The sequence below is a fragment of the Prinia subflava genome, chromosome 7, assembly GCF_021018805.1.
Source record: "Prinia subflava isolate CZ2003 ecotype Zambia chromosome 7, Cam_Psub_1.2, whole genome shotgun sequence".
NCBI classification, from domain to species: Eukaryota; Metazoa; Chordata; class Aves; order Passeriformes; family Cisticolidae; genus Prinia; species Prinia subflava.
In genome coordinates this window covers 25,941,952-25,955,821 of record NC_086253.1, presented here as the reverse complement: position 1 = coordinate 25,955,821, position 13,870 = coordinate 25,941,952, and the positions used below count along the sequence as shown (strand labels likewise).

General features: G+C 35.9%; 1 protein-coding gene across 1 annotated transcript; it reads left to right on the top strand.

Annotated features, from left to right (window-relative positions):
• The first annotated feature begins 8,605 nt into the window (after nt 1-8,605).
• CNGA1 (cyclic nucleotide gated channel subunit alpha 1) lies at nt 8,606-13,280 on the top strand. Its single transcript, XM_063401208.1, has 7 exons — nt 8,606-8,896; nt 9,098-9,160; nt 9,552-9,581; nt 9,689-9,788; nt 10,688-10,791; nt 10,932-11,038; nt 11,863-13,280. Exons 1-7 carry the CDS (start codon nt 8,772-8,774, stop codon nt 13,278-13,280), a joined length of 1,947 nt encoding a protein of 648 aa, XP_063257278.1. The 5' UTR covers nt 8,606-8,771.
• Nucleotides 13,281-13,870: the final 590 nt, after the last annotated feature.

Sequence of the window (13,870 nt, the reverse complement as noted above, 5' to 3'; positions counted from 1 at the left end):
CTGGAGCACAAGTCCTGTGAGGAGTGGCTGAGGAAGCTGGAGGTGTTTAGCCTGGAGAAAAGGAGGCTCTGGACAAACCTTACACCTCTCTACAGCTGCCTGAAAGGAGGTTGTAGTTAGGAGAGGGTTGGTCTCTGCTCCCAAGTCAAAAGCAACCGGACAAAAAGAGACAACTTCAAGTTGTGCCAAGGGAGGTTTTTCTTCACCCAAAGGGTTATCAAGCATTTTTACAGGCCACCTAGGGAAATGATGGACTCACCATCTCTGGAGGTATTTAAAAGATGTACAGATGTGGTGCTGATGGATATGGTTTAATGGTGAACAAAATAGTGTTGGATTAACTTGTACTTAATGATCTTAAGAGTATTTTCCAACTTAAATGATGCTATATACTTACCATTTTCTGGCTGAAAATTTTTACATGCTTCAAATTTTCATATTGCAATAAACTGCAAAAACCACTATGAAACCCTTTTCCTTCTGAGAAAAAATATGAAGTCACAAAAAACTTGTGATTAACAATCCAAGTCTTTGTACAGATGCAAAAAACTTGCAATCTATAATATTATTACAGAAGAGAGTAGGCATACTTCATGTGTGAATACTTCACTGATGATTAGCAGTTTTCATACTCAACTTGTTTTGAAGAACTCTGAAGCAATGTCAGGAAGAAACAAACTACATAAAACTAATTTATCAATATTGATATATTTTTCTTTATTTTGGATTACATGTAAAGATCAAATGGGAAAGAAAATAAAGTATTGATATACAGTCTTATCAGCTGACATAAAGAGGAAAAAGATGCCACTTTATCATTCAAAATGACACTTATGACTGATTTAGAGCAATGCCTGGATCATGAGCTAATGCAAATCAGCACAGACCCATTTAATTCCCTGGAGCTGTGCCAGATACAGCTAAGCACAGATCAACTTTTTGTGTATGAAGTAAAAATATGCATGTACTTATAGTCAAAGCAATTTTGTGGCAGTTTTCATTTCTCCCAAAGAGGAATAATGAAAGAGATCTTATGAAACCCTGCTATGCTCTTCTGTTGCACTATTTTTCCCCCATTAAATGCTATTGTATTTATTGCACTATTTTTCCCCCATTAAATGTGTGGAAAATGCAAGAGAAAATTTATGTTAAAATTCTGCTACTTATGTAGTTGCATAACTTCATTAATTATATAATGTATGAAAGGCTTCATGAAACTTTCCTTTAAGCCAGCAAACACTGACTTTAATTGTTAATCTTCAATAAAAATGGAAGCACTGACTATTTAGCAAATTTTAATCTTTTACATTTATAACTAAAACAGCCATTGGAAACCTCATTTTTGTGCCTTAATAAACACCATCTTTACCTCTGTACTAGCCATTAATGACTTAATTACCATAATTTGTCTGTCTCCTTGGCTTTGTTATAAATTCTTTAATTTTGTTGAGGGTTTTTCTTTTCTTATGTGCATATACATTGCGTTTCTTATGCAGTATTTAATAATATTATTGTAAATACTGAAGATGATGACAACAAGTTTCACCATAATTAGAAAGCATGTTCACTGTGCAGCCAGTTCAGGTGCAGACATGAAGCAAGATCTATTTATTTTATTTTTATTTAGGAAAATTGCTTGTGGCATTTTTAAATCCTGTTACCATTGCTCAGCTCCCCTATTCTGGATTACGCTGTGCCTTGGGTTGCAAACTCTGCCAGCAGTCAGTGCTACACAACAGTGTCCAAACATAAGTTCTGTTTAGTACAGAGGCTACAGACAGATTTATTACCTGTCCTGGCATGCAGCCACACAAAAATTACTGATGTAGATTTGTGAATGAAGCTCTGACCATGGGAACTCCATCTACCCCACTACAAGGTGACTTAGAACAGACCTATTGCAGGAGCAACAGGTGAAGAAAGTAATTTCAACCGAGAAAAATAAAGGTCTCTAGACTGAAGTTCAAAATTATTAGATTGCTGTACTTGCTATATAGAGATTAATTGTATACATGTTCCCTTATAAATGCCCAGATAGTGCCACCTTAACTCCTTCTATACTACAAGGAGTGAATGACATGCAAGGCTAGATTTATTAAACCTTTTTTATCTACAGTGTATTTTCTACCACTCTTATTGGTGACAATGTCATATATTGATGATTTTTGTTTAAGCAGAATTAATACCAGTTGAATCACCTTTGTATGTGTAAACGTTTTAGCATCATTATTCTGCCCAACCCACCAATATTTCCTAAGTTATTTTAACTTCAAATAAAATTCTGCTAAACAGAAGTACCGGCTGAACAGAGCTTCTGGAAGCCCTGAAGGGTCACTACAATTATTCTTTATCCCAATTATACCACTGAATGAAGATCTAGTATTTTCTGGAGGGTTTTCTAATAAGCCAGTCTCTCTATTCCTTGCAGGTTTCAGGCTGGGAGTTGAAGAGACATCTCAGGGGAGAGACACCCACTGATCCTGGAAGGCACAAGGATAGTCTTACTGCAGGTTCATCTCAGGGCACAGAAAAAACTGCCAGGTGTGGCCAGACACAGTGTGGACATTTCAGAAGTGCTAGTCCCTGTGCAGAGTAGTCATGCAAAAACTAGGGTCTGGACCTCGAGCATGATGGTGAAAGGCTTTGACACAGTGAGCACACTGTGTGGTGCTGTGCTCTGGGCCTGGGAGCACCTGCAGTGCTTTGTGATTCCAGCCTCATCTGCACACGAGAATCCAACACACCAAAACACATCCTAAATTGCTTCTATTTCTCTCCCCATCAAGCACCCCAAAGTAACAATACAGTACCACCTACTGGCAGAGACAGTGTTGGCACTGATGGTTTTAGTCATCAAGCCTCATTGGGGCAATTCAGCTTCATGACACTGAATTTTACACAAGAGCATAAATAAGGTAGAAGCCCTGGAATATTCTCAGCTACAGCACTTCCGACATGACATTAATTGCTGAAATCGCATCAGCACTAGAAAAAACAGAACAGTGTTTGCAGAAAATAAGCCTGCCAAAACTTGTGTTCCAATCCAAACACCCACCTGTTTACAGAGCTTCCACTCAGTAAGATGAAAGGCAATCCTGTGTCATTAAAACCTGCTTATTTATAAGTCATACATATGTGTATGACTATACATATGTGTATGACTATAATGTATCTAGTGTTTTGGCTGTGGGTACCTGAAACTACACATAGCCTTAATAGGATTAAGAAGAATTACAGATGATGACAATGCAAGATGCAAAAATAGAGTATAGTTGGCCTACTAAAAAATAATCCATAAGTGCAGTCATTCTCCCCTCAGTTAAGGTTACTTCACAGGAATACTGAATGACAGGAAAAATATCCATGAAAAAATGTTGACATTAACATAATCATCAGTGAAGTCAATAATAGCTGTGTAACTGGCTGTTAAAGGAAGGCAGAATTGACACCACTGTGTTAATAAGCTCATCCAGAATTTGTCCTGCAAATTTCTTCACAGGTTAGCGAGGTCCTGGCCACTGTCAGACGAGGAAGTGGCCAGGCCTAGTAGGACTTCTCTTCCTCTGTTTGAGAGCTTTGAAAAATTCCAGGGTAAACCAATTACGAGAAAAAAATAAGTTAGCATTGTTTTGCAGGACTTAATATTTTATAAGAAAACCGGCAGTTCTATACCAGATTAAAAAGGTGTATCAACTCTTTTGTTGGTATAACAAGGCATATGTCCCAAACATTTAGTGCCACCACATATTCACAGAATCACTGCTCAGCACTGAACATTGACATCTTTCAGACTGCAAGACAGGAAAAAAACCCCAGAGAATGACAGAGGTAAAACTGATCAGGATTCTATACTAGTTGGATGCAGTAACCTTCTGAGATCCTTTCAGATCTTAGCCTAAGAGATGCATTTCAGCTCTTCAAAGACAACAGTAAAGCATATGCCAGAATTTAGAGGATTATTCACTTCTTTATTTATTTGATGTGTTGCATATCTTATTCAAAACTGGTGTATGTGGCTTCCATTGTGCATAAGATTATGGATTTCCTTGTTGCCTATTACTATCTTATTTAAAATGATTTTTATTCTTTAAATTTCAAATGCATGTTCTCTTTTTGGAAAATGGAATGACTATCTTCCTGGTTGGAAAGACATAGCAGCAGATGTGTCTAATTTGTTTCTATCATCAGGAGGCTCACCTGTGCTGAGCTTTTTTTATTGTTAAATCCATAAACTCAGTCACCTGGGCTGCAAGATTTAAATTGGTTCCTATGATTGCTAATGGCATTTTTTCCTGCTGCCCTTGGTTATAGAAACAAATGTGTCATAATCCCGGAGTCCCAGGGGCTGGGCTGCTTTCCTGGATTCTGCTTTTTGTGAAGAAAAGTTAAAATGTAACTCAGTAACTTTAGTGATGTCTCAGACAAAAGATATAAATCCAAGTTTCAACATTTACCTCTTTTTGCTTCTTAAGAGCCTTTTTTTTTTCTTTCACAAAAATGGGCCATGTACAAGATTCCAGACTGAAAGATTAATCACTCAAACTTCAGAGAACATTATTTTCCTCATTCTCACAGTATCCAGCAGTGAAATATGAAAGGTGAGGTATGAAAATACCATCTTCTCTTTTGAAGTATATGCTAGGATCCTCGTGGGGCCTTTCTTGACCCCCTGGCTGCTACAGATGCACTCTCACACATTTCTAATGGAGGAGGAATGCAGCTACTTAAACCATTTTGCAAAGTCATAACTCCTACTGAAGATGAAGATCAGTTCAGTGTCTTAAAAACTTCATAATCAAGGCATGTTCCACTAAAAATGTATCCACAATTCACATTTTTTTAAGCATCAAAATATGTTATGTTATATTCTTTAAGAACTTTAAGTAGTTTAAAATATTATTTCCCTTTCTTCAGCCATATAGTATACCCATTAAAATAAACAAGAAATTTCCATTTATGGTATTTTATCTATTACAGTAAAAAACTGTTACTACAGTTAAAAAGCACCTGCAATGTTAAGAAAACAAGGTAGGAGACAATACTGAATATATACTTATTTACTTTTTTTTAAAAAATTTCAAAACAGAGTGCACTCCAGTATTTGTCACTTCTTGTGCTTGTAGATTGGGCTAGTAAGCTTCTGCTCAGGTGAAGGATAATACTGACTGCCACTGTCACTTTCATCTCCCTCTAAATCTCAAAATCCATCACTAGGTCAAGGAAATCCTCCTCTAATAGCGATGTCCTTCCTTGGGAATAACTCAGAGAACGACATAGGGGGCTGGCTCTTTGTGAAATCAACCAATAAGGGATTTATTTATAAAATGTTGATTATATTTAGATTTTCATGGTGATTCTGCTTATATGGTAAGGAAATGTGGCTGATTTAAAGAACTGAAATCTCTATTAGAAGCAGCAGATTACATCCCCAAGGTAAGCATGCACACTGCTTGTTGAAACTGCTTATTGCAAACTCCTAAGGACTCTTAGCATGTTAGAAAGGACAGATCATGGTGTAGCATGCTGCAGATTTCAATGCTATTGAAGGGTTTTTTTGCTGCTTTTTGTGAAGAAAAAAATTAGACCTTTATATGATGCAAAAATAAGTTTATCCTTATTTAAGTATTTTCTCCATGAAAATAATGATTAGAGATGTGAATGTGGTGGGCCAGCAAGAAAGGGAGAAATACATAAAATAAAAGAGCAGAAGTGACAGAAGCTGGTCTTCCACTCATCACAGTCCTGTAAAAGGATAATACTGCCTTCATTTTATTGCAGCCCTAAAAAATTTGATGTATAGTAATTAATATAATTAGTTTTCAGGTCATAATGCTCAAAAATGTGGTTGTTTATTGTAGTAGTTATATGTTTAAAAATAAAAAATAGTAAAAGAAAACTATTTGGGAAATGATACAGTAAAAAAATATAATAGAAATCTAAAATATGTCTAAAGAAAGCATCTATCCATTACCTTTTTAATTTGCGACCTAAATATGATAATGTGAAAATGTGCATCCCAATATTAAAAAGCACTGTAGCAAGTTGTGACAATGTATCAGTTTAAGAAAAAAAAATGTATGACTACAGAATATGATAGTGATAGAATTTAGGAAAAAAAATTTGAAATGCTTCAAAATGCATTAAGATTAGATCGGACTTCTGAGTTTAGTGTGGCATTTTTCACTGTGCCCAGTATGTAATGCTGGGTAAATGCTGTAAGAAGGTAACAACAGTCCCCAAACCAGATTTAACTACTATGTCTGTCCAACTTGCACTGGGTACATGCTGCATTAACACTTTTGTGTCTTGGACTTGGGAACTTAAACTGCCCACAATTTGTTTTTAGACTAGTGGAATTTGAGGATATTTTTGTGCTGCACATCCTGACTGATTGACAAGGAAAATAACCTGGTGCAGCACTTACCAAAGCTTAACATTCAAACTTGTTATTTTGAGACTACAGGGTAGTTAATACTTCAATTTCTATGCTGCTTAAGGTTTTCAGTGCCTCAGTAATACGAAATATTCAGTCCTGCCTCAAATGGCAGCTCCTCTTTCCCAGCAAATCCTATGCATGGCTGCCATCGCTGCTTCTCCAGAACACAGAATAACCCACAGTGCCCCTGCTTACAATAGACACTGACAGAGCCACAGGATTTCGTTTATTTGAAAAAATACACAGAAATTCCAGTTAACCTGAAGAACATGGGAATGTAGACGATACAGATTTTTTTCCCCAGCCTTCAGGCTACATACTCTGGATTGGTGTGATTTTGGAAATGTTCTATTTGATCATAATTATCATTATCTTTAAACTCTAGCACAAGTGCAAATCAGTATGTCTGGAGAGTGCAAAGTCAAGCTTTTTTGTTTTGGTTTGGTTTTTTTGTCCTTGAACCTAAAGAAGACTCAAAGAGCAAAAGTAAACATGAACAATATATGCCTATGTAGAAACGCTGGTACTGTGAGTACTAACATGAACTGACTGGCTTAAAGCCCACTCTGTCGGAGAAATTATTTACCTTGAGATTATTGCATTTGCATTTGTCTGATGCTGAGCTGGACACAGCTTTATTTTGCACCATTATTTGTGTGGCCCTGTGGAGGATGTAGGTTTAATCAAGATGGAATTTTGTGTTGCCAGCATTAGTAGAGCTTTCAGAGCACCTGTAAGCAGATATAAAGCTACTTAATTGAATCTAGTGTAATTTCAATCCTCTCACTTTCAAACAGTAAGTCAGTGGAAACCGTGGTACAGCTTTTAGTCTCCTGATGAATCTAACCTGAAGTTTACCATTTCTTAGATATTTAGAATATTTTATGTCTATTTATCTTAGACCTGATCCTTGCTGGTAGGCGTATAAACACTGACCAGTAATTCTGGACTATATTTAGGACTATTCATGTAATAACACATCCTAATCTTCAGTCTTTATCTTTCTATTTTGTAGATTGTTATATCTGAGTTGATCAGAGCATGGTGCTAATAACACCAAGGCTGTAGGTTTGATCCTTGTATGGGCTATTCACTTAAGAGTTGGACTCAGTGGTCCTTGTGGGTCCCTTCCAAATCAGAAGACTCTGTTATTCTGTGATATTGCTGTATTATTTTTTGCACCATATGTCATTCGTGTCTGATGAGTTCTGGAAACATGGATTTCCCCTCCTATTTCCTGTATAGGCATATTTTTAATTTCATTGAAAAATAAGGGAAGACAAGTAATGCCAGCTGTATCATTCTGCTTCTCCTTCATGGTGTGCCAGAATACACTGCTTTAAGACTGATCCCTATGGCATTTGACTTCACTTATCTGTGGTAAAGACACTCAATTGTCAGTTTGTCAGGCTTACACAGATCTCTATACTCTGATTTCACACATACAGAGATGTTATTACTGCAGTGGATAGCAGTATTTATTTTATAATATCTATTTTATAATCCTCTCTAAATGGCCCTGGCGAGAGCAAATCACACTGGTAGAATTCATGCCCAAAGAGCTGGCAGTCTCACTGATGCCAAGAGCTAACTGACAGCACTGTAGGAATAAGTGGTGAAAAAGGAGAGCAGAAGTTAATTACACCAGTGCTGGAAAATGATGCAGAATGCACTGTATTAGCTATAAAACATTTTCATTTTTTTTTCTTTGAGATGAACAGACCCCACATAAAGAGCCACTAACATTTCTATTTAGGTGTTTATATACCACTTGCTATATGAATAAGGAAACTACTTCATTAGTCTTACACTCTTATTTATAGAACACACTCTTTGGTCTCAATAGAGTATAAGTCTCAGTTATCAGATATACTGAGATTTCTTTGGACCTACAACCAGGGGATACTTTTTAGTCTGGCTTTCAGGATGTTATCTGTGCATGAATCTGTTTATCCATCTTGATACAGTGCTTCAAGCCTTTGGTTCAAAACCCAGAGAAACAGTGGTAGATGTTTCAAACACAATTTAAATATTTTCAAAGTGTCAAAACTCAGGAGAAAGACCTAAATTAATGCTTCCCTAAAGAGGTGTACAATGTTCCCTTTAGCAGTGGTTGCCAGGTCATCATCTTGTCTCATGGAATGAGAGACAGGAATGTCATGGGAGACAGGAAACTGCAAATATATGCAAATATTCTTGTTAGTCTTCAGGAAAGCGAGGATGTAAAGGATTCATTTTTAGGGAAAAAAAAGCGCTACTAATTTTTGTGTGAAATGACTTGATTTTTTTTTATATTCAGTCTTCTTCAATTACCCAAGTTCAAACAAACCTGACCATGAAGGTAGGAGTGATCGAGACCCATCACTCGCATACAGTTGTTCCCACTGTGGTAGTGCATGACACCAGTAAGGACCTTGGGCCGGTGCACAAAGGGGAAAACAGGTATGCCAAATATATTTTGTGTCAGTTTGGGGTTTTTTGTTTGATGATTTATATAGGATTATCTAAGCATATATACTTGCTATCATATGATTTTCTTCACTCTTAGTGGTAAATTAAGTTTTAAGATTATAGTATATTGCTTATTGTAAATATTTATGAGATTTTTTTTTAAAAATTTCAGCAGGTATCATATAACTGTGTTGTTTTGTTGTTCCCCAGGCAACAATATCTACCTGGAGTATTTGCATGCTACAATATTAACAATAATAGTAATAAAGATGAGTAAGTATATTTGCCATTTCATAAAATGAGAGTACTGCAATTTTGATTTTAAAAGCAGAAATAAATAATTATAATAAATATGTAATAGCTGAATTAGAAACAATTATGTCATTCAGGTAAGCCCCAAAGAGACTGCACGTACATTTCAGCTTCATGCACATCCTTTATGATGATGATCATCCTTATTACCAAAGTTACTGATACTGTATCTCTTAATTTAAAACAAAAGTAGTTCTAGGTGAATACAATAAACAATAGAAAAACACTTTTTTTGAAGACCGAACACCTAAGTATAATGTTATCCTTACTGAATTCAGATGCTTCTAATAAATAGATGTCGGAGAAGTAGGATATGCATCCCATGAGCCTATCATATTTTTCTTTTTCTTAGAGAGAAGAAAAGGAAAAAAGAAAAGAAGAGGTAAGATGAAGAGTAAGAATATTACTCTTTCTGAGATATTTCATTTTTTTTTCTAAATATGTTTTAACTTGGTCCTTAACAATGGAAAATGTTAATCTATTTCTTAGCAAGCCAGAAAAAAAAAAGGATGGAGAGACACAAAAGAACAAAGAGAAAAAAGAGAAAAATAAAAGTAAAGATAAGTTGAAGAAGAAAGAAAATATAGAAGTGTAAGTATTTTTCATTTAGGTCCAGTTATGTTATATAATAAAATTGCTTTTGATGTAAGAACAAATTCATTCTCAGATGTCCTGTAAAGATGTTTATATCTTAATGAATGAGTGTAAAGACTGCTGGTGTTCTCCCTAGAGTAGAGTTGTTTTGACTTCACATGTGGACAAGAGAAATATGCATGCATGGGGGTGATCTGAAAACATTAATCAAGATATATCTCCTTTGGATTCTGATTATCCAATATTTCTTGGATAACACACTGCAGCAAATGATGTGCCAGTATAAAGCAATCTCTTCCATACACAAAGGCACCTACAAGCAAGTAAACTCTTCTATGCTCTAAAGGTTGTTGCTTTATAGTCTGCTTGGTAAATTCATAATTTCCTGGCTAAGGAAGAGAAACTTAAAACAGTGCAGTAAAAAACTATGCAGTATGATTTCCTAATCTTTGGTTTCTTTATGTAAACTATGCCAATGTTTTATCTTCCTCAGGGCAGACTTTTTCCCTGTGAGAAAGACATGATTCATCTCATAATTTATATTTATCTAAGAACTAGTAGCCACATAATCTTTTTTTTTAATGACAAAATAAATTTTAAGACAAGAGAGTTATTTGGGTAGCAAAAAAAATTAAAAGTCACATGTGCCACTATAAAGTGAGACTGCCAGGCTAACTTTGCTCAGCAAAATTTAGATTCTAAAGTTTGTGTCACAGCAAGTCATACCAGCTTCATATCTTCCACGCACTTGAGCAAGGAAGTTTAACTTTGATAAAGACCATTTATTTCACAATAATAATTTCTGGAAGGCTTAATGCCTCATTAAAAATGATACATGTATTTCAAGTCTCTCATTAAATCTCTTTTTTTTTCCCCTGCTTACCACTTAGGAAGAAGAAAGATGTTTTCACCATTGATCCAGCAGGAAATATTTATTACAACTGGTTGTTTTGCATCACAATGCCTGTGATGTACAACTGGACCATGATTATTGCTAGGTGATGTACTCCTTTAATGACTACACAGAAATTGTAGAAAATCATAATATCCTTGACTAGGATAAAAAAAAAATCTGTTCATCACTGATTCATGCAAGCATTTAATTTTTGTTTTATGGTAATTTTTTTTTCATATTCAGAGCCTGTTTTGATGAGCTTCAGCATGATTACTTAGTGGCATGGTTTATTATTGATTATGTTTCTGATGCCATTTATGTTGCTGATATGTTTGTACGGACAAGGACAGGTAAATATACTCAACGATTAATTATTCTTTTTACATATTTATGTCAGGTTTTTTAAAATCAAAACACTGCTACTTCTCTTGTCTGAATAGCCTTGATGAGGTACAATAGTGAAAAAAACCCATTGAGACAGATTTCTAAAAGACTGAAGCCTTACTGTAAAAGCAGGAGAAATTCTGATGAAATTCTGATGCATTACCCAAAGGACACATAAAGTTTGAGATATGCAGGTACAAGCTGTTCTGCCTGCAGCTGACTGACCAAGACAAAAGAAAAATGTGGTGCAGCCAAGAGAGGATCAGAGGTTCTGAAAAACCAGCACATTAATCTGATTTTTGTATTAATGGGAGATTAAAGTATTTGCTTGATTTTCAAGACCACTGAGCAAGCAAGACATCCCATTAACTGCAGCTGCAACTATTTATTTTAAAATATTGTCCAATGGAGCTATTAAGTAGATACACTCAATATGGAACTGAAATTCCTGTGTTCAAATTCTTTTCCTTATTGATCACCCTTTCTGTAGCTTGTGGAGATTTCAGTGGAGGGCAAATGGGGTTTTTTTCAGCTGTTCATCATAGCAGAAAAGTGGAGGATAATATTCAGGTCTAGAATTGTTTATCTTTCATAGCTCTGATGATGAAGATGAAGCATATATCTCTAAGATGACTATTTGAAAACAAGAAATTAAATATTAAAAAGTAAGAGAAGTTATGTTCCATATAGAATTTGCACCCAAAATATTTTTTAAAGTTGATCTGGACTGATGTTAAACACAACACATTTGAACCTGCAGCATTTTTTATTTTTTACAATTTTATTTTAGGTTACCTGGAGCAAGGTCTTCTGGTGAAAGAAGAACAAAAGCTACTAGAGAAATACAAGAAATCTTTTCAATTCAAACTAGATTTTCTGTCAATCATACCAACTGACCTCTTATACTTCAAGTTAGGATTGAATTACCCAGAATTAAGAATAAACAGACTACTCAGAGTAGCTCGGATGTTTGAATTCTTCCAGAGAACAGAAACAAGAACAAACTACCCAAATATCTTCAGGATCTCTAACCTTGTCATGTACATTGTGATTATTATTCACTGGAATGCCTGTGTGTACTACTCGATCTCAAAAGCCATTGGATTTGGGGCTGACACATGGGTCTACCCCAACACTTCAGATCCTGAATTTGCCCGCCTGACTAGGAAATATGTCTACAGTCTCTACTGGTCAACACTGACCCTGACTACTATCGGTGAAACGCCCCCTCCTGTAAGAGATTCTGAGTATTTCTTCGTGGTTGTTGACTTCTTGGTTGGAGTACTGATCTTCGCTACCATTGTTGGTAACGTGGGCTCAATGATCTCCAACATGAATGCTGCCAGGGCAGAGTTCCAAGCCAGGATTGATGCTATCAAGCAGTACATGCACTTTCGGAATGTGAGTAAGGACATGGAAAAAAGAGTTATAAAGTGGTTTGACTACCTGTGGACAAACAAAAAGGCTGTGGATGAAAGAGAAGTCTTGAAGTATCTGCCAGATAAACTAAGAGCAGAGATTGCAATCAACGTTCACCTGGAAACGCTAAAAAAAGTTCGGATTTTTGCGGACTGTGAGGCTGGTCTGCTGGTTGAACTGGTTTTGAAACTCCAGCCCCAAGTATACAGTCCTGGAGATTATATTTGCAGAAAAGGAGATATTGGACGAGAGATGTACATTATCAAAGAAGGCAAGCTGGCAGTAGTTGCTGATGATGGAGTTACTCAATTTGTGGTCCTAAGTGATGGCAGCTACTTTGGAGAAATCAGCATTCTTAATATCAAGGGCAGCAAAGCTGGCAATCGAAGAACAGCCAATATTAAAAGTATTGGATACTCAGACTTGTTTTGTCTGTCTAAAGATGATCTCATGGAGGCTTTAACAGAGTATCCAGATGCAAAGGCTATGCTGGAAGAAAAAGGCAAGCAAATACTAATGAAAGATGGGTTGCTGGACATTGAAATTGCAAATTTAGGAAGTGATCCTAAAGATCTTGAAGAGAAGGTCGCCTACATGGAGCGTGCTATGGACAGGTTACAAACAAAGTTTGCCAGGTTGTTGGCTGAGTATGAAGGTGCACAACAGAAAGTGAAAAAAAGACTTACACAAATAGAGAAAATATTGAAGCCAGTTGTAGAGGAAGAGTTTGCAGACTTAGAAGAAGCAGGTCCATCCACAGATAAACCTGGATTGTCAAAAGCAGAATAAAAACAATGGAAGTGGCCAATAAGACTGAGGGTCAAATCCTGACTGGGGCTGAATACATTAATTTCTAATCTTTGTAGTACCTGACTATTAATTACAAAAAATTATTTTTTGAGACAATGTCACTAATCTCCTACAAGCAGCACATATTTGGCAGTTTTGGGGCAGAAAAAGAAGACTCAAGAATAAGAATGGAAATAACACTTTGCTCTTGCACAAACCTGTAGTATTACCTGCTAATGCATTTTGTACTCTTTGTAATGCTGCTCTACGGCAGATGCACATACACTGTCATATACTGGCACATATTGGAAGTTTTGCTGTTTTAAAACAATCTCTTTGTGTCTGCTTATAGAAAAAAGGGAAGGTTTGGTAACAGTTATATTATTTGAAGTCATTAACCTTTATACTAAATTTGTGTATAAATGAACACATTTTAATACCTGCTGATTAACATGAAATTAATCAAGTATGGGATATTATAAAAAGAATTAGTTATATCTACAATGTAGATGAGTGTACTGAAGGCTGTAAGATTTGGAAAATACTATTACTTCACTGGGTCCACCTTGCCTGATTTCTTGAAATATAAG

Excerpts from the sequence above, each read along its gene's own strand:
- CNGA1 (XM_063401208.1), top strand. The coding sequence starts at position 8,772 with ATGAAGGTAGGAGTGATCGAGACCCATCACTCGCATACAGTTGTTCCC. Across the intron at positions 9,161-9,551 it reads AATAATAGTAATAAAGATGA|AGAGAAGAAAAGGAAAAAAG; the intron begins GTAAGTATATTT and ends TCTTTTTCTTAG. Across the intron at positions 10,792-10,931 it reads TGGACCATGATTATTGCTAG|AGCCTGTTTTGATGAGCTTC; the intron begins GTGATGTACTCC and ends TTTCATATTCAG.